Source organism: Netta rufina, assembly GCF_964035555.1.
Source record: "Netta rufina genome assembly, chromosome: 2".
In the NCBI taxonomy this organism is placed as follows: Eukaryota; Metazoa; Chordata; class Aves; order Anseriformes; family Anatidae; genus Netta; species Netta rufina.
In genome coordinates this window covers 59,248,165-59,274,818 of record NC_140124.1, presented here as the reverse complement: position 1 = coordinate 59,274,818, position 26,654 = coordinate 59,248,165, and the positions used below count along the sequence as shown (strand labels likewise).

Below are 26,654 nucleotides of genomic sequence, written 5' to 3'. Positions count from 1 at the left end.
GGTGGTGAGACGAGATATATATTGCATTTAAATTAGAAAGCAAAGAAAATTGGTGTATTTCCTTGTGGAGTATATTATTTTCTTCCTTGTACTGTAGTAGGCTTGGTGGGTTGCCACATTGTCTTTTTTTTTTTTTTTTTTTTTTTTTATATAAAAGTCTTTTATCTCTAAAACCAAGAAACCAATCCAAAGTTAACATTCATTGTTCTATTGAATATAAAGTAACAGCTATAAAAGTATTTTGGGTAAGTAGTGTGCCCAACTGATACTTTTAGATCATGAATTTATGCATTACGTCTATTTCATATCAATGCCAACAATGCAGATGTCTTATGACCAGAAGAAAAGCAAGTGAGAGGGGAGTCCTGTCTCTAATATAGCAGTTAGGACACTGAGCAAAGGATTGGAGAGTTCTTGGTTGCAGTCTCTGTTCCCAGTGGTTTATATTTCTCACATAGGCAAAAACTGGATAAAAGCATGACATAGTCTGGAAAGCAGAACTAGGCTGTCCTACTTCCTGAGTGTTGAGAATTGGCATTGTAATGCCAAATGTAGATATCCCTGCTCGATGCTGTGATTTTGTGTTAACTTTAGTGCCCCTTTCAGCAAGAAGCATGCATACTGCATTCAATGGCTATCTGCTTTGCTCCTGGATCAGCTGGGCAAAGTGAGGTGCTTGGCTTTCCACTTCATTTTTCCCACACTCAGACATACATGGAGCTTGAAGGTTGACCAGAAAAGGTGTCCAATGGAGGTGAATGATATCCCCGGATGGTAGTGTGTAGGGGACTTTCTTTAAAATCTGTGTCGGTGTTCTGCCTCATTGTGGAAACCCATGTAATCATTCCCAGTCTTACCATAAACACCTTCCCCACTTCATGGCATCCAGTCAAACATCACTTTCTGCAAGTGGATTGTTGCAGATGTAATTGATAGTGATCTGTCCAGTAGACAGCTATGAAGTTGCAGGTTAGTACATCCTGTGACATGACAGTGAAGAGAGACAAGTACTACAGGTCGAGAAAACCAGAGCAAAGAAGTGAAATATTTGTGTGGAATACCCTTCTTCAATTTGCTCAGTGAGAGCATTCAGCATACATTACTCCAGTTCATGAAATTTACATTTTTTATTTTTAGTGTTTGCTTTCACTAGAAGAGAGTGCAAAGTAGGCAAATAGTTTCAAAGTGTGTGGTCTTTATGATTTATATATCTTGCTCAGAACTACCACTGACCAAACTTCTTGGTCTTGTTCCCATTTGTTAGAGTGTAATTAAATATTAATTTTTTATAAAAGAACTGTGACCTTCCCTTGAAAGAAAAAAACATACAGATACTATGATACTGTGGCACAGATTTTTTTTTTTTTTTTTTTCAAGCTGGTGTGAAAAGGTAGAGAAATGATGTGCCAAGTTTATCCCATCTGGAAGGAATGTAACCATTCGGGATCCAAAGCAAAGCTGAGGATCTCTTGCTCTGTAATGTATTAGGGAACCAAAGGTTGATAGGGTTGGAGAGAGACAAAAAAATCAATATATACTTTAGATATGTTTGATTGGCAGGAGAAAAAGCCTGTGTAAAGGTCAGTCAAATCCTGAATACATCACCTTCTTAATTATGGCCTTTAATCTGCTTTAAGACTAGAGAATACTGGTCCTTAAATGACCTCTGTGTTGAATTGAGTATCAGAGTGGAAACTTCAAAGTGCAATTGAAGAAAAATTATGCAATAAATTGAAAGTAACATTGTAAGTTTTCTGTGGTTCCAAGCCTGCAAGAGACCAGCTTTTGTCAGTGAGCACACTCATTAATAGCAGGGACCTACAGCACATATGTGCAGTCCTTTGCATTTGCATGGTCCCAAAATATTTTACTGAATATCTATGCAATGATTCTGTACACATACAGAGACTTCTGCAAACAGGAAAGTGGAGGGGAGAAGAAAGAGTGGAATATGAAAATCTCTTTTAAAGTGTTGGTAACAAGCCTCAAAGCTTTTTTTGAAAATATTGTTTTCACTTTTTCTGGTTTTATGTTCATAGACTTCTGAGTAGGTGTATTTGTTCTGCAGTGTCACCAGCCAGTCCCAAAGAACCATTCAGCCTTCAGCCAAAGCTGCTTTCTCTGATGCCCGCCTTGGGAAGAAGCTCAGAGGATTGTTCACAATGCCATATATGAGAGCTCCCTGATGTACTGACAGACGTGTACCTTATAGAAATACTCTATCTAGTCTTTATAAAAGGATGCCATCTTTCCAAAATCTTAAGCAAGCTGCTTTATGATGCCAGCTGAAACAATTAACCACCTCCTCTGTAAAACCAACATCTGTTAGAAGGCATTTGAAAGTTACTACCCTGCTCCAGAACTCACCATTGCATAATGACTCTCTGCAAACCCTCAGGTAGTCTGATCTTAGAAGCTTTTACATGCTGCTGTTCAGCTTTTTAAATCAAAAGACAGTGCTATGTTATAAGATGCTAATCTTGATCCCTTACATTTTAAAGTTTTGTTTGTGGAATCAATGTGCAAACTGAAATATATGCAAAGATATTTATGTGATTCATGATTGCCATAGCATTTATAGGCTTAAAAATCATAACGTGGACAATAAACACAAGAGATTGACAGTCTTTCATTGAAACCATCAAAACTGGGAAATTTTGAGAGGATAGTGATAGGCTAAGGGGTAATGGCTTTGAACTAAAAGAGAGCAGATTAGTAGATTTAGGAAGAAATTCTTCACTCAGAGGGTGGTGAGGTACCGGAATGGGTTGCCCAGCAAAGTTGCAAACGCTCCATCCCTGGAGGTGTTCAAGGCTTCTCAGCCCACACTGAAAAGCTACTCCTTTGGAGGTTACACAGTCTTCCTTTGCCTTTTCCACATGTAAGATGTGAACTAATTCTTCGGTTTAGTTTTTGGTTCCTGCCTGTACCCGAGTGTATGCCCTAGTGCTCAGGGTACCACCTGGGCACCACATTTTAAATCGTGATCATGTTCTCAAGGAACTTATCAGAAGACTTCATGCTTCAGAAAAAGGGAAAGGGAAAAAAGACTTTTGCCTTGTGTGTGTAGTGCCTTTTATTGCACTAATGTGAAGTGATTCGATGTGATGGACGGCAGTTTATCATAACAAAATCTCATTAAAGTCTGTCTGCACTTTGCCCTAACTCTCCTTTGTATAATAAGATCGTGAAACTGTCTGTGACCAGCCAGTAACCTGTGGTAACCTGTAGTGTGCGTACATTTATGGGTGATGAATAAAACCATTGTTATTGCCCTTAAATTTTGGCATCAGTATTGTGCTAATAACATTTGGAAGTTTTTGCTTTATCAGCAGCAATGATTGGCAAATAATCAGCTGTTTTGTAATGAGAAGCTTAAAATAGCAGCCGAAGACATTTGAGTTAAGCTTCGTGGAAAAAGACACTGCTGCATTTATGATGATACCGTTTTTGTTGTGTAAGGATGACATGATTGTTGTTTTAGCTTTTTAGACATACAATGCAATTAAGAATAATCAGTTTTCCCACACATTCCACAAAGCCACTGAAGCCCAAATGCTAATAAACAGGCCCTTAAATTTTGAGTGATTTCCGCTGCTGCATGGGCAGCCCACGGGTGCAGATGTATGTCTCAGAGTGGTATGCAGCTATTGTGCGACTGTACTCTGCTTACAGAGATGCAAGTCTCAAAAGAAGTTGCTGATAAATAGCGAACTGTTTAAGATTTGACTATATCTCCAGTTTAGATAGATTTTGAAGTGTGGAGGAAGGGCATCTGTATATAAGTGCACATGACATACATTGTGGTGTTTGCAGTCTGTAACAGGCATCCAGACTACAAGTTTAAAATACTGTGTAAAAGAATTTGTATTTTGTGTTTACTGGAAGTAGTACGTGGTTGTACCAATAAAAAACTATATTTTTTACTACACATATCTGTGTGTGTATCTATTTTCCCCGTACTTTGTGTGAAATGTTTGTGGCTGCTTTTAGAATTCAGAGCATCAGCAAAGACATCAGGATTTGGGCAGGGAGGTTCAGGAAACAGATCTTGCCTGTAAGTAAAGGTAATAAGATTATACTGACAGCTTTAGTTCATAACTATTCCTACTAAAAGCCATTTGTTCTGAAAAAAAAAAAAAAGAAAAAAAAAGTTTCTTAAATATTGCTAGACTTTATAACATGTATATTTATAACAATTTTCACAACGTTCACGACTGTTTTAGACAAAAATCTGCATGAACAGATCTATCTAAAAATGTTTATACATCTACGTACTTTTGTGTATTCTTTTTCCCAACTGTTTCTGTGCTCATTGCTTTCATCAGTGTGAGTATGCAGTACCTATATATTATGCATGCTTCTAGACATTTATTGTATTGGGGCCAAATGAGACTTTTTACTTTTTGCATGTTTGAGACTAAATGTTTGCTGAATTTCATCTTTGCTTGCTAAGATTCTTAGACTCAAGTGCTTAATTAAATGTCTGAAAAATAAATTCATAAATTTTATCAGACTAATACTATTTGTGAGAAATGAAGTATAGAGGGAGCAAACAAACGATACTGTAAATGTGATATACACTTCCTTGCACTTCAATAGACATAATTTTCCACATACAGTTTTAAAGCTCTGAATGTGCCAGGTGGTTACTGTTATAAAAGTTTTCAAGCTAGAATAGCATATTTGTGATGGAGAATAAGCCACACTGGTGTGAGAAGACTTTATTATTAAATGTTCCCACACCAGAGCTTTTGTTTGTGTTATTTTACAAAAAAATATACTAAGAATTCACAGCTTTAGATCAGGCAATTATAACTGATGAGAAAATTGATTTCTGATAATGTAAGATGCGTTATGTTCTCTGTGAGAAACTAGCACAAGGCCTTGTTGCCATTTGTGCATGAACCTGTGCACTGAAGTCAAATTAAAAGCGAAAGAGTATTTTCCAATGCTTATAACAATTGTGGTAGTAATAAAGGAGAGATGTGGAAGAAAGGGGAATCTATTTGCATTATCCATTTTTGGAAGATGCCCTGATGCAGTGGTAAAAATCAGGGATGATGCCAATTACAGATTTTCTTCATTCCTGTGAAAATCTAAGTCGAGACGATTTCAACGTGAAATGTACCAGTAAGGGTACTGTAATGAAGTCAAAACAAAAAAATACTCCTCAAAGCGGGGAAAAAAAGTTCCATTTTCTCTAGGACCTTGGTCTTGAGACCACTAACTAAGGAGATAGCTTAACTTCCAGCTGAAGAGCTTGAAAGATGCAGCCCATCCCTTTCATTCCCATGCAAGTACCTAACTCGTCATTTGCTATTTGGCTTCTTTTTTTTTTTTTTTTTTTTTTCCTAGCATAGCTCAGATTACCCTGTAGCCTTGTGGCTGGCACATTCAATGAGTATCTGTGAGACTCAGTGCAGCTGTGCTCTCAGTCAGGCTGAGAGGGAAGCTGAATAAATAACTTATATCAAGTAAGTGTCATCCTGGGAAATCATCCTCAGTCCCTATGAGTGCAGGTCACATTTGCAAAGTTTCTAGTTGCCTCAAGCTATACTTTCAGCAAAAAAGTATGAACTAAGATTATTTCTCAAATCCAAAAAAAAAGAAATATTAAAAATTAAAAAAATTCAAAAGGGCTACTTCCCCTTTTAAATTGAATTTTCCTCCTTGTGGATGACTGTGATCCACTTTTGTAGAACTAGAGAGAGAGTTTGAATGGAAATGTTCATTTAAGGAAAGCATTTGAAAATTATTTACAAAGTTTTCACCTAATAGTTGTACTAATATTTTACACTTTTGTCACAGCTTATCACCTCTCTTTGTTCTTTTAGGCTTTTAAGACCAAGGATGGCTACATCGTAGTGGGAGCTGGAAATGATCAGCAGTTTGTCACTGTGTGCAAGGTAATGGTGTGTTAGGCTGACAATACAGAAACGTGTGACAATTTCTGTGCTGTGTAGGGAAATAGAGATGAAATAGAGATTGCTTCTTAGTCTTGTCCCCCCCCCCCCTTTTTTTTTTTTTTTTAAATGAAAGTAAGTAGCAACTATAAATTCTAAGCCTGTGCTTCTAGCTAGTAGTTTAGGGCACTGATGCAATTTTGTAATTAGCCTGTGTATTAAGAACACCCTAACTCCAAAATTTGTGTGTGCTCAATCCCCTTTAAAGCACTTGCATAGCTAATTTGCCAAAACACGAACCAGCTAACAACCTCCTAGTTATAAAATGATGAATGTGATGAAAATCACTGCAGTGTCTTTTTCAGGAAGAAATGTAACACTATTTCTCCATAAAACACAAAGTGTAGACACAGTTATTAACATAGCCAAGTTAGGAGATGGATGGTTCTTGTATCACCTTAATCAATAGCTGAGCATGCAGTCCCTTTTCAAACTATTATGTACTGGTCTATGATCACAGAGAAACTTTGGGATTTCTTGGAAAAGAAGTATTACAGGACTGTGGGCTGACATGGCAGTGGTGCAGATGTGACTTTGGAGAAGAAAGCTTCAACAAAAATATGCAATCTTCCTTATTTTGGATTGAAGAAACATGATTCTCTGGCAATTCTGTTTTTACAAAGGGTAGCTTGAAAAGTTTTAAAGCAGTTTTGGATTTTTCACATACTCTTTTCCTGTGGTTTCAATACCTGGAATCGCTTCTCCCCGGACAGTGAATACATTTTAAAAAAAAGAAGTATTGATTGAAGGTGAAAAAAAAATGTTCTTAAATAAAGGGTATCAACATTCCAAACAAAAGATCCCATTAATATGTTGGATGGCACAAGAGAAGTTTTTTCAGATAGTATTGGGCTGTTTTTTATAAAATTAGTTCTACCTTTTATCTGCGATTGTTTTTGTTGGTGGTGGTGTTTTTTTTTTTTTTTTCTTTTGCTTGTTTTTGTTTGTTTTTGTTAGTTTTTTTCCTCTTGGACTTGGGATATTTAGTCTATACTAGTCATACTTTGTAGAGCTGTCAGCCTCTGGAAATTGAGCATTATTTTCTTCCATTTGTTCACATCAGCCATTTCACATCTCCATGGTTGTTCATGACTAATAACTGGAATAAGTAGTAAGAAGATAGTGCAGTTATGATTGTCTGAAGCTCTCTTCTCTCCTAGTGTGTTTTGGGCTACATATGCCCACCTAGATCTCTTGAGGAGTCTGCTTCCATTTGCTCAGATTGGCTCTCACAATAAGAAGCAAGTCAACTTCAGACTTTTCTCAGTGGGTTTTCATCCTACAGATGTTGAACCATTAAAGCGTGGTCATTATTGTTGGGTTAACATGAAGGAACCCATCTTTGTTGGGTGAACATGAAGGAAGACTGATGGACTAATGACTGAATAAGTATGTAGCTGCCACACCTCTGTTTTTTCAAGGAGTCATTGTCCCATAAAGGTAATCTTCCCACAAGGTCCCAGGACATCGCTGTGAATGTCTTCTTTGTGTTTTATCACTGGAAGTGCTGGTCATTCTGCCATCCTCGAGTAAGGCACAACTGAAAGTCTGGCTCAGTAGGTTCTGGCACTATATTGTGAGCTAGAAGGCACTGAAAATTCAGACCATGCTTTCACCTCACTTTAGGGTGCTGCTGTGAGACTTATGGTGGGACTTGCTGCTATGTAATCCCTTTGTGTTCAGTAATGAGCAAGTGGTAACCCATAAGATGGGGCAACATATCAATGATTTGTGTTACTACAGAATCTGAAGAGCCTGAAGTTAAGTGAGATGAATATTGGCCTTAGTCTACAGGCTGCTTGTTCTTTGTTTCATCCTTGTAAAGATGTTTTGGTATTTCTAGAATTGAAAGTTGGAGGTACAAAGCATGAAAAAATTGTGATTGCTTGCTTGTCAAAGAGAGTAAAAGACCTGAAAACTTAGTTCAAGTTTTGGGTAAGGGCCAGATTTTTCTATAAACCAGTTATCTTATTTGAGAGGTGGGGGTGGGGGTGGCCCTATATGTTAGAGAGCATTTTGACTGTTTAGAGCTGAACAGTGGTGGTGGCAGTGTTGAATGGTTATGTGTAACAATCAGGGAAGGCCAATGAGACAGATGTCATGGTGGGAGTCTGTTATGGACTGTCCAACCAGGATGAAGAGGCAGACAAAATGTTCTAAAAGCAGCTGGGAGAAGTTTCACAATTGCTAGCCCTTGTTCTGGTGGGGGGCTTCAATTTACCAGGTTTATGCTGGAAATACAAGATAGCAGAGAGGAAACAGTCTAGGAGGTTCGCAGAGTGTCTGGAAGATAATTTCCTGACACAGCTGGTGAGTGAGCCAACTAGGGACAGCACCACACTGAACCTTTTGCTTGCAAACAGAGAAGGACTTGTGGGTGATGCGAACGCTGGAGGCCATCTTGGGCATAGTGATGAATTAATAGAGTTTTTGATTCTTGGAAAAGCACAGAGAGGGGTTAGCAGAACTGCCATCCTGGACTTCCGGAGGGCAGACTGGCCTGTTTAGGAGACTGGTTGGCAGAGTGCCTTGGGAGGCAGTCCTGAAGGGCAAAGGAGTGCAGAAAAGATGGGCACTCTTCGAGACAAAAATCTTAAAGGCACAGCAGCAGGCCATCCCCATGTGCCGAAAGATGAGCTAGCATGACAGAAGACTGGCCTGCCTGACCAGAGAGCTGTGGCTAGACCTCATGAAGAAAAAGAGGGTTTATGACCTTTGGAAGAAGGGCTGGGCCACTCTGGAGGACTATAAAGATGTTGCGCAGCTGTGCAGGGAGAAAACTAGAAGGGCCAAGGCCCAACTGGAGCTCAATCTGGCTACTGCTATTAAATACAATTAAAAAATGTTTTTATAAATACATAAACAAGAGAAGGAAGACTAAGGAAAATCTTCATCCTTCACTGGATGTGGGGGGAAACATAGTGACAAAGGATGAGGAAAAGGCTGAGGTACTTAATGCCTTCTTTGTTTCTTGCTTTACCAGCAAGACCAGTTTTTTTGACTTGGTGGAAGTGCTCACCAAGCTACTTTCCGTCATTTATCAGCAGTCCTGGCTATCCAGGAAGGTCCCAGTTGCAGGAGGCTGGCAAATATGACACCCATCTACAAGAAAGATTGGAAGGAGGACCTGGGGAACTACAGGCTTTTCATTTTGACTTCAGCGCCTCAGAAGCTTATGGAACAGATTATCTTGATTGCCATCATATGGCACCTACAGGACAATCAGGTGATCAGGCCCAGTCAGAATGCCCTTATGAAAGGCAGGTCCTGCTTGACGAACCTGCTCTCTTTCTATTACAAGATGATGTGCTCAGTGAATGAGGGAAAGGCTGTGGATGTGGTCCACCTAGACTTTAGTAAGGCTTTTGACACTGTTTCTCACAGCAGTTTCCTGGAGAAACTGTCTGCTCATGGCTTGGACAGGTGTATGCTTTGTTGGGTTAAAAACTGGCTGGGTGGCCATGTGCAAAGAGTCATTGGAGGTTAGTCACAAGTGGTGTCTGCCAGGCCTCAGTACTGGGGCCAGTTCTCTTCAACATCTTTATCAGTGATCTGGATGAGGGGATCTGCACCCTTAGTAAGTTTGCAGGTAACACCAATTAAGGTGTGAGTATTGATCTACTTGAGGGTAGGAGGATTCTCCAGAGAAATCTGGATAGGCTGGACTGATGGGCTGAGGCCAACTGCATGAGATTCAACAAGACTAAGTGCTTAAGTGTCAGGGCACAACAACCCCATGCAGTACTGCAGTCTGGGGGAAGAGTGGCTGGAAAGGGATCTTGGGGATATTGGTGGATAGCTGGTTGAATATTAGCCAGCAGTGTGCTCAGGTGGCCAAGAAGGCCAACAGAATCCTGGCTTGTATAAGAAATAGTATGAATTCTTTTTTTTGCCCTTATCAAAATATTGTAGATATTGATTTAGACTGTTAATGTGCCCAGAGACTGAGGAATGTGGAATTCAGTGGAATGCTGTGGAAACCGTTAGAGGTATGTTCTATGTTAAGGCGAAGGCGTTTTGGAGCTTAAAAGACACTGAAGGGGGAGAGCCAATAAAGGAAAAGGACTTTATTACAGGAAGGCCCTTAACACCCTAGTGAACCTTTAGTAAATACAGAGGATGCTAATTCAAACATTGGGATTGCTATTAGAAAACCTTTCTGAGATGAGCTGGTGCTAAAAATACAGAATGTATGGAAGCCGTTGCCCTGCAGACACGCACTCAAGGGGTGTAACAGCTGGCTTAGGCTGTAAACAATTGCAAACATTCTGCTTCAACTGTGTCTTCTTAGAGAAGCAATTAGCAAGCAAGAAGAAAAAAAGTGGAATAATTTCAGAATCAGTGGAAACGAACTGTAGCTTGTTTGGGGACTTTGATAATTGCTGAAAAACTTCATAACACTGCTGGTTGAGGTGCATTTCATAGTTATCAAGAGTTACTAAAGCACATCCCAATGTGTGGTTGCTTCAGTCTATATAGGAATACTGAGCAAGAGTCTTCAGAAGACTGCTTTTGTGTGCAAACAATTTTGCTAGAACTGGGGGAAAGAACTCAGACTGTAAACTCTGTGTTTCTGTACTGTAGAGACCAACTGCATATCAGGTAAGCTTGAAGAGAAATGGTAAAGAGCAGTTTAATTCCAGTTGGTCAGAATGAAATAAAAAAAAATAACATTGGCAGCATGCTACAGAAAGATGAATGGCACGTTAATGAATAACTTCTCAAATGTGTATTTGTTAAACACAAAAAATTGAGAGGAACATATACATCTGTTAGAAAACTGTCTATATATTAAGTTAAAGATGAAGTCATTAATGTTAAAGCAGTGTCCTAAGCAACTCAATATGATCATTTTTCATATAATTTTTCAAACGAAACCATAGTTTTCTTATGAATTTCTTGGTTGTTTATGCTCTCATAATAAGTATTCACTATCATTTACTTTGAATAACCTTGCATGTGTTTTTTTCTTCTTTTCCCTAAAGCAGTAATTTTTTAATGCCAAAAATAACAGTATCAAAAGGAGGAAAAAATTTTAATGGAGTGCCAATATTATTATTAAACTTTCAGGCAGGAAAAGAAGAAAATTTTCTAAAGCCAGATTATCATATATTACAATTTTCATAAACTAGATTGTGTGAACATAGACGTAAAAGAAAATATGCAGTGAATTAAGTGTTAATGGAAGATGTTAGAATGCTGTTTTACCTCACAGATAAAAGTCTGCAAAAAATTTATGTAATATGATAATTGTTCCAAAATAACTTCATCGGTACTTTGGTTTCCATGCTCAGTTTTGTCACTCTGGGTGACAAAAAGGTCAGGGGTGACTATCTGATTTGAATATCTCTAAGTATCTGTTGAAAGAATATGTTTTGATCATGGTTTTAACTCTTCAATAGCTGTTCACTTGAGAGTGAAGCCATATCCTTATTCACTCCAGCAAAGTCATTAAAGTATAGTGTCCTTGGTCTGAACCAGTCTCAGAGGTACTAGTAGAATTTTAAGTTTGAAGCAAGTTTCAAAGTGATTGACACCAATCTATGTGTCACTTATATGTGGTAGTACATAGACATGAATTCAAGGAATGACTGGACATGTTAATAAAACAAAAATCTATTGAGGACCACTAAATACATGACAGTCTCTTTCTTTGTAAACTTCTTTTCTGCCTTCCTCAGTAGCAGATGTTCCTGGGATATTTTTTATTAAATTTTAAAAGAACAACCCATTCTGTTTATTTATGTTCTATGTAAGTACATTATAGCATGAACAGATAAGTTATATAGTAAATATTGATTGTCCACACAACTACGCTGTTTCATATATGCCTCTACAAAATTCGAACACTTGTTCTGCACATTTAATTCTCTTTATAATATAATTTACATTGTCTTTGCAGGAGGGTCACACTTTTAATATGCCAGGTAGGAGTTACATGTAGAAGATATGCTTCTACTTTCTTGGAGGTTAAACCACCAATTTTCTTTATAAGATTTTTTTGAAGAAATCATAAAGAAAAACTGTGACTTTCAACAGAAAATACATTTTTTTTTTTATTTAATCCTTTTTGAAAAGATTACTGAAATCAAAAGAAACATTCTTAAACATATATTTTCTCAGTCTAGCATATGAAGTACAGTCACATTTCTTTTTCCGTGATTTATAACTCAGTGAAGGAGAAGCCCACAGATCTCTCAAACCTCAAAGTAATAACTTAAAAAAAATTTTTAATGTTCTACAGTATAATAACAAGAGTTTCTCCTAGTTAAAAGTCAAAGCTGTGGACTAAGATCTTGTTTAATTTCTCTTTTTTTTTTTTTTTTTTTTTTTTTTTTGTTTTTTGTTTTTTGTACTTGTGTAACTGAATAGGAGGCATTGTCTCTTCATAATTTCCTAATCTATATAAGATTAAGGAGAAGTAGTGACTTTTGGAAAGCTATCTTAAATCCTTAATGAATTTCCTTTACCTTATAAATGTCTCATGCCAAGCACATGTCTTACTCAGCTTTATTTTTACTTAGATCCTGAATCTGCCTGAAGTTAGTAAGGATTCCAGATACAAAACTAATACACTCAGAGTCCAGAACAGAAAAGAACTTATTGACATATTGTCAACTCGGTAAGTTCATTAAAAACAAAGAAATGATATTTAATCTGTTAATGCAAACAGTTATGTATAAGGAACACTCATCATGTAAAAATTTTATGTTAATCTTTTGAGAGATTTATTTAAAAAAAGAATTGAGCGCACTTCCTGATATTAACTGTGTCTTTTGCACACATACTGTAATGTGGGCTACCAAGAAGCCAAACCATAGTTCTAAGTTTTCAGAAATAATTTAAACTTATTTTTAAACATTTTAACTTAATTCATTAACTTGAATTTTAGTGAAACAACTAGTGCTTTTTGTTTTTCTGGACAAATATCACTGCTGGTAATGAAATTCTTGGACATTACTTTTGCTGTGAAAGGGATTTTAAAGTTTTCACTAAGAATTGGTGTACCCAAGAGAGTTCCACTTGACTCTACCCTCGCTGTTGGTTCTGTAGTGCAGTACTGTGTGCCCCAAATTCTCCCTGGTTGAATTCTTTTAAAATAAAAAGGATGTGTACTTACTGTTCTACAGGAGAATCATCCTATTAAGTACTTAATTAAAATATTACGCTTACTTAAAACAATATTATGCTTAATTAAAATAATATGCTTACTCTTAGTTTCAAAGTTGATTCATGTAAACTCATAAGATAAAGCTCAGGAATCTTTTAACTGAGAAATTAAAATAGCTTAATTGTGTTCTGTACTATGTTTGAGAAGGCCTTAGTTCTGTGGAGTTCTTTGATAAAGAGGAAGATAAATTTCTACAATATAAGAAAAAAAACTAATCTTTCTTCAGACTTGTTCAGCCTGGAGAAAAGGAGACTCAGGGGTGACCTTATTGCTCTTTACAGATACCTTAAAGGAGGCTGTAGCGAGGTGGGGGTTGGTCTGTTCTCCCACATGCCTGGTGACAGGACGAGGGGGAATGGGCTTAAGTTGAGCCAGGGGAGTTTTAGGTTGGATCTTAGGAAGAACTTCTTTACCGAAAGGGTTGTTAGACATTGGAACAGGCTGCCCAGGGAAGTGGTGGAGTCACCATCCCTGGAAGTCTTTAAAAGACGTTTAGATGTAGAGCTCAAGGATATGGTTTAGTGGGGACTGTTAGCGTTAGGTCAGAGGTTGGACTCGATGATCTTGATGTCTCTTCCAACCTAGAAATTCTGTGATTCTGTGATTCTGTAATCTGTAAAGCTACTAGAAGGTAGTTTCAGCAACACTTCACATTTTGGGTTAAGAGCATTAGAATCAGTATATCTGCCATTGTCAATAATTCAAGAAAAGTCACACTATCATTTTGACACTTGGCCTGTATGAGTCTTTATTAACAAATGTGTAACAATTTTCATTCACACACTTTTATTTTTTTAAGAAGCATTAAGCCAGATGCCTTCCCTTTTCATTTTATTTGAGAAAAATTTCAATAGCACACCTTTTCCCCTCAAGCCAACCTTACACATTTTTTGGATATTGAGAACCAGAATAATCTTGCATTTAAGACTGCAAAGAGAGTAATTTTTCCTCTTCTTGTTTAGTTGCACTTTTATCTCTCTGTTACCAGTCAATTTTCAGGTATCTTGCCCCGTTGAAAAACTGAAGTACCAGGTGACTTTGCATTTTTAAATAATTGTTGTACAACTGTACATAATGAACTTTTACAACTTGTCGTTTACTTGCCTTCCTATTAGAAATGCAGCGTGATAACAGATGAATCCACTCTTCCTATATTTTTTAAGCCCTTGAAAGGGAATAGGTATCTTTCCATCTACTTTTCAGCTCTTACTTTCTTGACGCTTACTCTTAGTTGATTAGTTGAAAGTTGATTTGTGTAGACTCATTACTTGGAGTTCATTTCACTTAATATGGTATTTATCTGATGTACTCTGGAACCTTATCAAAGTGCTGTTTTGCCATCCACAGATCAATTACCTAATGATGTGGTTGATTCTGAATGTAGGGATTTTATTTTATTTTATGTTATTTTATGTTATTTTATTTTATTTTATTTTATTTTATTTTATTTTATTTTATTTTATTTTATTTTATTTTATTTTATTTTATGTTATTTTATTTTATGTTATTTTATGTTATTTTATGTTATTTTATGTTATTTTATTTTATTTTATTTTATTTTATTTTATTTTATTTTATTTTATTTTATTGAGAATATTTGAATAAGAAGCTAAAGTTCATGGAACAGTTGTTCTGTGACTAAATTGCCAGATTTGTTTTTATATCTGTAGCTATTAGTTCATCAGATTACATCATTGCTCTGTCAATTACTGCTTTATATCTTTTTTTTTTGTCAGTTTATGTTCTGTTTTATTAGCATCGTTTAGGCTGTGTTTCTGTGTAATTTATATGCAAGTACAGATGTGGCTGTATACACATTTTTGGAGTAGATACTTCCAATAGTATTATGTTATGTCATATTACTGTTAATTCATCTGGCATTCAGTTTTGAAGCACCGACGTTAGCAAACACCTTTGGCATTCAAATGGAGGTTGAATATGTTTCTATACACATTCCATGGTAACTTTCCTTTTATTCACTAACTCACAGTTGTTTGTAAAATTACATATAGTTCATTTTGGATGTTACTTAGAGAATTAAATGAACAGTTTGTCAGTGCTGAAAAATGTCACCCCTTGAGAAACGAAAGGAAATGACAAAATAGTAATGGCGTAATTTCACTGAAAAATATCTTAATTAAATCACCAATTGCTTGATAGTATTGCAGCTTCCAAAACATGGAATATGTAAACCTAAGGTACATAGTTGGGAAGAAACACCTGCATTCACCTCGCATTCACTGACTATATCTACACTACTATCCACCTCATGATGAATTTATGGTGACAATAACTGGAACAGCTTAAAAGAGTTGTGATTGCCATAGCAGTGAGTTCTATTACAACCACTTTTGTTGAAACGAGCACCTCCTTTGTGTTCTGGAAAGAGAAAAGGAACATAAAAGTCTTTTAAGGATTTAAGTATGTTATTCATTCACATATAATTTTGGTGCTGTGACAGGCAGGTTGCCTCTGACTTGAGGCAAAGCAGCTTTTTCCAGTGACATTGCAATGGAAAAATGAGCAATCCTGTTTGCTGTGCCAGGCTGAGAAGTAAAAAGGAGGTAAAATTTGCATGTATATATAGGAATCTGGTGATCTGTACGGCAGATATGTGGTACTCTTTGCTGTTGCTTGCATATATCACTGCTATTGCACAGTGAGCATATGCTTACTTTCTTTACAAGCTCATGTTCTTACAGTCTCGTTGAGCCGCGATCTCACCAGAGCTTACACTTGGCTTCCACTGACCTATATAACCTGTCTCCTTCCTCCTCTCTCTTTTAAACTGCTTCCAGAGGTATGAGTTACCTTTTTGTTTCCTTTATTTCTTAATTTTCAAAAAGGACTAACTGCAATTCATGTCTAACTCCTGAGCACTTAGTAAGTGTAGCAAGGAGAATTCTTGTCCTCCTCATCTAAAGGAAAAAAAGATCCCCCAGGTTTTATTTAGGAATAGAGGGAGATGTTTAGCCCTACTCAAAGGGTCAGAAAGTCCCAGAAGTCCTGAGCATTTAATTTGCTGCATGTGTAGAGCTCAAAAATTTTAAAAACATCTGAACACTGAATACCAAGGAGACAGTTGATGCCTTTCATTTGCTAAGGTAAATGTTAAGCAAGAGAAATTCTTTAGCCACAGTTTGATTCTGGAAGTGTGCACAAAGGAAACATTGGTACAATCAGTCAATGTTAAGGAATGCTATTTTTTAAAAGAAGGCTGTGTCTTGGGAATTCTTGGCTCAAATGGCCTCTGATTTAGATCAGTAATTCTACTCACCACCTGCAGTAACTGTGCCAGATTTCAAGGCAGTTAGATAAGCATGGGGATTATATAGCACTTAGAAGAAATTGACCTTTAAATAGAAGACTTTTCAGAAAGGTGTGAAATGACCTATTCATCACAGTCGGATGTCCTGAGTTGAGTGAGAATACAAGATGGAGATGAATATTATTTGAGACATAAATGTAGCTTGAAACAACAGCTCTGAGAGGTGTGAATTGCTCCATTCATTTCAGAAGGAATTTTCTCATCCTTCACTCCCAAGAGATCTGAAGAGGGAAGCACATCTGTCCTCAGCTCTTCATCGCAGCCTCACCTTGCTGCCTGCTTCCATCATCTCAACTCCCTCCATAGAGAACACATAAAAGAAAGAAAGCGAGAGCAGGTAGGGGGAATAAATTCACATATCCACAAAGACAATCAGATCTCAATAAAAGGAATTGGAAGGCTGACCACTCTAGCATGGTAAGCATATTCTGAAATATCCAGCTCACATTGAGATAAGGAGAAGGAATTACAGAAACCAATCCCAGACATTTTGAGAGGGGGAGTGTTTTCAGTTCCCATCTTATGTGGGGAAGGAAGTGCAATGCTGCAAGGAACTCTGGGTAATAAAGATATTTACAGGGAAGAAGAATATAGGCCTATGGGGTATTTTGTATTTGCTTTGCTACTGGTGCTGTTATTCTTTTCCCATCTCTGTTCCTCTTCCTGCTGTGCCTTTTGTTTTCCTGTCCCCATCTTCCTTCTCCACTTCCCACTACTTATTTCTTCCTCTACTGCCCATGTTTGCACATCTACTGCATCTGGTTTACAAACAAACAAACGAAAAAAAAAATGTTTCAGTGCCTTCTGTATCTTCCTCTTTGTTTAGGTGACATTTTCCCCAAGTGACAGGAAAGCAGAACTCTGACAAAAGTGAATTGCCCTTGGATGTGCTCCAAGAATCAAATTTGAAATGACCCTACCTGGGTGGAGGTCAGGTTCAATGGCTACTACAGAGGCCCCTGAGACTCCTTGCTCATGTGAGAGCTGACAGACTACAGAGCATTTGTTTTTTTATGTTTCCAATGGAGACCTCTGGTTTGTGAGTTAGATGTACATCCATCCAAGAGAACCAAATTTTAATTGTTGCTCCCTTCCACTTTTACCTCTGTTTCCTCTGGAAAAGAATAGTGCTAGGCACAATATGGATTATTTTGTGTATATAGAGATAGATACATATGCTAAGACATACGTATGTAGCATGTGCTATAATTTGAAATGCATCTGTGCAAAAGCTGTTATAATGCCAGTTTTAAGAGAAGCTGTTTTGAGGAAGGGAGCTTAATCTGTTGACCTTCTTCCAATTACTCCAGAATTTGAACATTAATCCTACCCTGCACCTCAGTAATGTAGACACATTTTAAAACAGTGCACCTAAATGTGTAGCCCAGAGTACTTAGGGAAATTAACCTATAAGTAGAGCAGGGTCTGTGGGGTTGTATGAGTGCAAGGGGGAAGGGGAATAGTAGGCATTCCCTCAGACTTTAAAGTGAAGCAGCTAACATAATGAAGAACACAAATTCATCATGATTAGTACTCCTGCAGCTACAGCTAAATGAATCCACACTGTCTAGAGAGCTAAATTATTGTAGATTTAGAAGTATTAAGGCTGGAAACAGTTCAGAGTCCTATTCCTAGCACTTATATTTAAAAAACCTTATTCTTGACTGTGCACCACAGCTGCATGTTGTGCATATGAGTGTGAGGGGAAAAGGAATGAGCAGAAAGGAAACACAGAGGAACCTGATCCCCAGTTAATGAGACCTTGCTAAATTGTTTCCACCTAGTAACAGAAGAGGAGGGAAATCTATTGCAAAATGTTTAATTTGCCTGATGAGGAGCACTGTTAAACTTACATTTATTGAGTGTCTATAAACTAGTCTTTGTAAACCCCCTTCCCTACTACCACCCTTTCTTTTATAAAACCAAGAGTGCAAGAGACTGGAGACTGCAGCCATTGCTGATAACATTACAGGAATGGGCATCTGATTGCCTACTCCTTCAGCAAGACAGGTGTCAGCTGTCTGAAAGATGATTGAATTCAGTTTAGCACAGCTGATGACGTTTCATTTCCCTAATCATATACCTCACCATCGGCACAAAGATGGTTGAGCTGCATGAGCACCAGCTGACATGGTTTGTTTTAAAATGCTTTGTAAATCAGTATTATTTTCACATTGACTTTTATGTGTTGAAACAAGAGAGATCAAAAATATCTTAAACCTCTTGTTTTTGGAGCAGGTAAGCTAATGTGTATTTTCTTGTTCTTATTTTTCTCACTATTTAATAAGCCTCTAAGTATTTTCTTACATAACTGTGAAACTTGAGATCCTTTCTCTAAAAGAATTTGCTGACTTTTTTTTTTTTTTTTCATTTTATTTGTTTTTATGCCACACATTACTAGCTACAAGGATGCTGAAATCAAGGGAAATCTTTTCAATGGTTTTTCAATGAAACTTTTTATGTGACACATATCTTTACTTCCTCTGAACAGTTAAAAGTACAACAACAAAATCTATTTAATTTTCCATTTTTTTTTTCTCTCTGTGTTTTCACTGATGTATGTTTTCCAGTTGATTTCCACTTCCTTTGTCTTAACTACCAATGTTGCAGTTCTTTCTCCCCTTGAGGAAAGGAGAGGAAGGCTTGGGGAAAGGAGTTAATTTCTAACATGCATAGTTTAACATCTGAATCCAAAACAAATAGTTCTGGAACATTCTGGATTTTGCTACTCAGGAATTGGGAGAAACATATAATACGGATATATTTTCCTCTCTCTGGAATCCATTCTTTAAAAATCATGGATGGCTTTAAAACAGGTTGCAAAGCATCAAAATGGAACACAAATGTGCATTCATTTATATATGTACAGACTGTACATTCTATAGCACAAATCCTCCACATAAAAGTAAGGTTTTATTAATATTTGTATTATAAACGGGTAACATTGTTTCAGGTAGGCAGAAATTTAATACAATTTCCAAGGTGGATTTGTGGTACCTACGTGTATATTGACAATACTTTGTGGCTATCACTTACAATCTACTGTATGTGACATCTAAAGTAGCTAACATACTCATCAGCAAAACATGTCAGTACAATCATGTTGATCCCCAGATATTTTAACTGTCTGTAATGGTTTGCTGAGTGATTAATTTGTAACTGAGAAGAGACTAATTAGACCCTAACACAGAGATGCTTACTAATTATTGATTAAATACTATAATATTCATTTCAAAAGCTGTAATGGTATATTTATGGTATACTAGGGAATAATGACCTGTTTTTTGAATTTTCAAAGTATTTTTTCATATGATTTATGTTTTGTACAGTGTCCTCTGCAGATGCTACTGTTAGAAACTGCACAAACTATTTTACTGAATCAATGACCTCTAGAGGGATGATTAATAGTGAAGAGAGAAAATGGTGTAGATATTTGAAAGTTAATAGACTGTTGATAGAACAAAGGATAACACAAAAATAATAATGCGAACTCCAGTCATGTTACAGAACACAAGAATGCTTGTGAACTTTGAGTGCAGAGAGGGTTTATGTGATTGGTGGTGGTTTTTAAACATATAGTCAAACAAACAAACAAAAACAAAAAACAAACAAACAAGCGGAATCCTAGTTCGATTGCTCCAGTGTCTCCATTTGGTTCAAATTACTACTATAAATTAATAGCCATATGCTTCATACAGAAAAGAGCAACATTTTGCTTCAATAGTTCTTCTAAACATACTTTGTGTGGAATTAGATGGCTTCATCCATTAGAGAAGTGTGAGAGGATGCACTTCCCCAGTGCACTGACTGTATGTTTCCTAGAAAGCATGGAAAATGGGGCATATCTGAAGAATGCGCACAGTGGATTAATGCTTGCTTTATAGATCTTTATTTTGTTGAACACTGTAATCCGTAACCAGAAAAGGCCTCAGAAACAGAATGACATTTTTTTGATATTGTATGTAAGATCTATTGTGACAGCTCATAGCCAGTACATGTTTGACAAGAACTGATACATTGCAGATAAGTCTTCCATCTGTGAGATGGGAAGATAACCACCTTTGCATAGCAGGTTTGTGGAGCACGCTAAGACTAACAATGTAATTATTTTCATAGTGTTCTCTGTGATTAGCTTTGTTCTGTACTCCGTGTACTCCACTTATTTCTTCTCAACCTTCGAGTTTACCATGTGTTGTGCAGGTACAGCCTTCCCATTATGTACCTTATCTCTTGTCCTTGTGTTCGGAAATGTCATGTGTTTCTCTGCCTGCCTGGATTGATCAACTAAAAAAGATTCCTTATTCTTTAAAATAAACAAAGTTTACACAAATAATTAACAAGAAATTGACTATGTTATTTTATCCAAGTTGTGTGTGTCAAGCACTTTTTTTTTTTTTTTTAATGTTCCATTCTCTCATTCTTAGAGCTAAGGAAATGCAGTTTTAGAAATTACAATTTAAAATAAAAGAAGATATTGTATACATAAATCTTATAGTGTTCACACGTTATTATTTTATATTTAAAGGAATGCTACCAATGCAAATTAAAATGAAATCAAAGTTTGGTTGCAGTAGAAACAAGTTTTCTGATAGAAATTGGAAGTGACTTCATGATGATATTCAAAATTAGATTGCTTCCAGGAACCTCAAGCTGAAAACTTGCTTATTTGAATGGTGATAAATCTTACTTGTTTGGAAGGGTTGTGTTAGCATCCAGAAGTTTTATGTTCTTCAAAGTCACTATTGCAAATTATGTGAAGATCACATTGTTTCTTTTTTTTTTTTTTTTTTTTTTTTTTCTGAGTTTGCAGCAAAAATGATTTATGAGTTTCACTAGCAAATATGCTATAATAGCAAATATATTATTAGTAAGCTGAAGAGGCTTTAGGTCTTGTTTTCCCAGAAACAAAACTACACTTTCGGTTAGTGTAAGGAAAAAAGATGCGAGTCCTTTCTGTTTTATGGATACATCTTGGTCTTTTAAAGGCTAATTCTTAGGTGGTGGTGTCATGTTTTCTGGATTATTTTACTGAGTGGGTAATTTAAATCTAGAGTTCTTTGTTTAATATTGCCTGCTAAATTAGGAATTAGAATTTTTAGGAAAATAAAATTTAGTTGTATTTCTTCTCAGGAAGTAGCATTTCAATTTTCAACCCATGATACATTTTCTGTTCTTATAGCATTTTTAAGGCCTAGAATATCCTTACAGTTAAATGTTGCAGAATCTAATGCCTTATTTCAGGTTCATAACTTTGTTAGCTTCCCAAGCGCTGTGGAATTTAGTGGAGAGGAGGTTTAGAGTACTGCCTAAAATACAAATAAGGCATCATGGGGGCTGCTACCTCTTTTAGTGAGGCACAGTTTAGTATATGCTTTACAGTAAAGGTCCTAGGTGTATTCTCAGAGTACGTTCCCTTTTTTCAGGTCTTTTTAGAATGAGCATGCATTCAAGTATCATACTACAGACTAACAGAATAAAAAATAAATTCTTTTGAACTTCTAAAATACTAGTAATAATTGTAGACAGCTAAACTACAGACTAAAAATGATTGCAAAGACAAATCACAGTTTAAATGGCATTTATTTGATATCTAAAATGCTCCATCTGTTATAGATGTAAAAGGGATTCATCTGGAAATACAAGAAGCTTTAGTTCTGCAGTGTGAATCCCATGGTTGAGCTCTCTTGCAGCCACTCAATATCATTGAGGCTCTGTGGACAGATAAAGATTCACATGCAACTATCATGCCTCAGAACTCAGATACTGTACAATCTTGGATGTTATAGCCCTAGCTTAAGTTAGGAAGATGGACAGTTTGTTAGCCTAGTGCATGTTTCTGTCAGGGCTTTTATACATGTATATAAGAAAATATATTTTCCCACTGAAAGGCAGCAGATGACGTTGTAAATCTTTTAGTTTAGAAAAGGAAATTGTGTACCAAGTAGGGAAATATAAAATGCAATATCAAAGCACAGAATGTTTTAAAATATTTTAAAAACAGAATGTTTTAAAACAGGATAAAGATTATCTAGGCCTCATAATTTCCTGCTGATAGAGATTTTCATTTTCAGGAGAGAATTTCAATCTTCTACTTCTCTTGGAAGTTTAAGTTGTTATCAATTTCCTATACTTGATATTAGTTGTCATCAGTTTCCTATACTTGATATTTTGGAGTACTGAGCATGATATCAATGGACATCTAGTAAACTAAACATCAGCACTTTGCTAGGAGGAAAGCTTATAGTATTTATTTGTATAAATGTTATTAAAATTATAGTTAGATGAGTGATAAATGAAGGTTAGTAAAATAAATAAAAATTTAAGTTTGTGTAGCTGTTATCAGAAAGGTATGAACTTGGGCATTTTTTTTATCTGTGTCTTGTATTAGATTTTGAAGCAGCGTTTCTTCTCTTAGAACTGTATAACAGATATTTCAATATATAAACTACAAGTGAATGAACAAAATAGTTACAAACTGTTGCTCTCAAAATCTCAGTAATGGGCCCTTACTGACAGTGGTGATGTTCTGTTTTCTTTTTAAACAGTTTGTTTTAACAATATGCTCTCAACCACCCCTTTTTACTACAAATAAAGGTATCTATTCTACATGAGATTTGAGTCAAGAGTTTTAATTTCAAGAGAAAACGATGTGTGCTTTCTTTGGGATGGTGAATGTGGGATTTCACAACTTTGAATGAATTTAAAGATTTTAGGAATTCTCTCCAACCACAAATTAAATAAATTAATAAGTAAGACTAAGACTTTTTTTTTTTTTTTTGTCTATTAAATAGTAAGGAAAAATCTAAGCAGAAGCTAAAATTTCAGAAGCTTATGTACCACATAGAGCTCTTGCAAAACAGGCACTTCACTGTACATTCAGTCACTCATAATAAGAAAGGATGTATATACAGAATATTATTAAAATTTACTATGACACCATGAAATTGCATAATGATTATGTAAATATAGATAACTGACAATATAGCTGAAAAGACTTAATTTTCAAAATATTTAAATTCCAAAATATTTTTTTTTAAATGGGAATTTTATGAACTTTAAAAAAAAAAAAGTACAAAGCACAAAATATGTCAGGATTTGTGTTACCAATCATTCTAGGGAATGATTGTGGATAATACAAATGTGAGAATTATGTTCATTTCTTAGTGTTGTCTTCAACGCCATGATTATTTTAGAGTTCTCTTATAAATACATTATCTTTTGTTAGAAGTTAGAAAGCTGTGGAGGTTGGGGGGGTCAGAAAAAGTAGTAGCTGAAAAACACCTTTTTATTTATTTGTGGAAGCGAGGGGACTGAGTGGTCCATGAATTAAGGAGCCTTTCAGGAAGGAAGTGCTTCAGATAACAGCAAAAATTCAGCACAGCCTTCTGTAAAGGACAAGAAGCTCTGCATTCACCAGCATAGGCACAGTTTATATCTGCTGAACTGGATGTCCTTATATAGATTATACAATCAAACAACAAATAAATATGTAGTTAATATTATTATCTGACCAAAAAATGTGTCTGTTAATCCTGACACGCTTTAGGTGTAATGGAAGAAAAACACTGTGGTACTATAAAATCATCTTTTAGTGAGCAGCATTGCATGTTAGACTCATACCCACATTTTATATATATATATATATATTTCCTGTTTTTAAATATGCACATAAAAGAAAACAAATGTCAAGCACATTAGTGTAATTAAGGACTGGAGGAAAATCATTGATCCTTTTTTGAAACTGCTGATAAATTTAGCTTTACATCATTGCTGGATTTCTTCAGATGATCAGATAGAAATAGAAGTCAGCTTAGCTAAGTTCTTTCCCCTGTGGCTTTGCTTTTTGTGTTTCTGAGGAACACGTGTAGTACATTTTCGTTATGTTATTGACTGCCTGGGAAGAAATCAATGGGGAAGGGTATGGAAGCACTGAGAGAGGTAGGAGAGTTGCTATACTTTTTTTTTCAGAATCTGAAGCACTGAGTTGAAACCACATGCTTCTTATATTCTTAGGTTTTCAGAAAAAACAACAAGCAAGTGGTTGCGGCTCTTTGAAGGTAGTGGAGTTCCATATGGTCCAATCAACAATATGCAACAGGTATTCTCGGATCCACAGGTTGGTTCTTGCCCAGTATTTTCTATACTTTTACTAGTGTTTTACAACTGCTGAATAATGATCACTTTTCCTGCCACTCTAACCAGATTTCAGCTTCTTTAAAATGGGACTTGAGAATTATATGGGGGGTTGAGTTTAAGGCCCATAATACCGTATAAGTAGAAGTAAATATAGATCCCTAAATGAGTTATGTGCTTGGGAACATAGACTTCGCCATGATGCCTTAAACTGTAGGTGTTCTATGTCTTGTATGCAGTCTATCTTTCAAAAATGGCTGGTAAAGGAAGGAAATAAACTCTAATAGATTCATAATATTAGTCTATCATATATACATGCAAGTAACTTTCTTGCTGTCCACAAGCAACCAGTTTTCTGTACGGAGTACAGATGACCAGAATTTAGAGTTTTGGAGGGGAAAAAAAAAAAAAAATATGTATATCTTCATATTCACTGATCCCTTCCCTTCTCTTCACACTGTGGATTATTATTAGTTTAAAGGGCCTAACACAAACTCAACTATACTGTCCTGAATGGTGTAATAGTCTTTACAGTTCTTCTATATTGCAGTGAATCTTAAAATTAAATTTCTACTAATGGAAATAACAAGAGAACTAATTGGCATGAGAAGTGGGTGGAAGGAACCAGTCTTTTGTGTGTCCTCATCCAAAAAAGAAGTGTTTGTCAGGAGTGCAAATACAAATGTTGTCCTGGGGGGGGGGGGGGGGGAACAACACAAAAACATGCAAATCAATCTTCATCATAAGGGAATAAGTTTACTATAAATGGTTGTTATAAATATGTTTACTGTACTTTTAGAACTGTAAGAGAACATTTGTAAGGCTACCACAAGGACAGAAATTTCTTTCACAGATAAATGTGCTCTTTTTCCTTAAAATGATGTAGTACCATGCTGTAGAGTATGCGTGGGCCAAATTTTTCACTTCATGATTTTCACAGGGATTATGGTTGAGCTTTGAAGAATGTACAGCAAGAGTCTTTATTTTATTCTGAACTTAGTTGACTTGGCTGTGCTTGGGACAACGTTAAAAAAAAAAGTCTTTTTTTTTTTTTTTTTTTTTTGATGCTGCATCAAGTATTAAAAAGTCAATTGCCCTGTAAGACTGCTTTTAAAAGGTCATATGTTGTGGCATGTCTGCTACCTTCCAAATTGAAAAAAAGATTAATGTGGTTACCTTGTTCTTAGAGTTCATCTAAATATTAAATAACCTGTCAGAGTTAACCTGTCCATGAAAGGTATCACAGTGCTTTCCAATAGTGGCAGGTTTTTCAATTTTTTTTCCCCATTAAGAGTCATACTGATTTTTGTTTGTATGTTTTTCTTTTCTCCTTATGAAACTACTTTAAAAAGTCTCTTCTACGCTCTTCTTTGAAATAAATGGCACTCAGTGACCATGTTTTTATTAGTGTTGGAAATGAAATGTCAGTATTTCTGGTAATGTCCGATGTTATACTTAGGTTTAATTTCTGATGCTGCCTACCTCCTAAAGCATTCTCTCACAATTCTTTTTCTGTTCAATTGTGTGTGTGTGGGAGAGAGTCTATCCAGTCCTTTCCTCTTCTTTCTCAAAATATGAAGCCTTGTTGACACTCTAAAGTATTGCTCTTATATTTACATCACTTCACATAAAGTTAAGCCCCCCACTCCATCTTTACATATCTAAGAGGCTATCCAGGAGATGAGCAATTTGGAATAGCATACTCAGTTTCTTCAGCGCAGTTTGCTATCTTCTTGAATTTTTATTTTGGTAGTGACCACTTCAGACCTTCACAGGACTCATTGACCTGTACTTTGGATTCAGATACTTAGGGCCAGTTCAAGCAAAGATTTTCAACTTCACATTTGTTCTGAACTACAGCTTTTTCTATTGTATCTTGTCCAGTCTGCCTTCACTTGCTCATCCTTTTGCTGCTGTGTAGACAGCACGCATCTGGGATAAACACACATACTTGTGCATAGCTTTGCTCTTTCATAACCTAGTCTGTAATTTTGGTTTCTGAAGCCTCAGAAAGCATGAGAGTGCCCTGGGACAATGTACAGACTAAGGAGAAATC

At 36.2% G+C, this 26,654-nt stretch overlaps 1 protein-coding gene across 3 annotated transcripts in view; it reads left to right on the top strand.

Moving 5' to 3' along the window:
- Positions 1–26,654, top strand: part of SUGCT (succinyl-CoA:glutarate-CoA transferase) — a 314,340-nt gene that overhangs the window by 106,131 nt on the left and 181,555 nt on the right. For all 3 annotated transcript variants that reach the window (XM_084283112.1, XM_084283111.1, XM_084283113.1), the window contains 3 exons: positions 5,838–5,909; positions 12,491–12,588; positions 24,479–24,581. In XM_084283112.1, the coding sequence (XP_084139238.1) occupies positions 5,838–5,909; positions 12,491–12,588; positions 24,479–24,581 (273 nt within the window). The remainder of the gene's footprint in view (positions 1–5,837; positions 5,910–12,490; positions 12,589–24,478; positions 24,582–26,654) is intronic.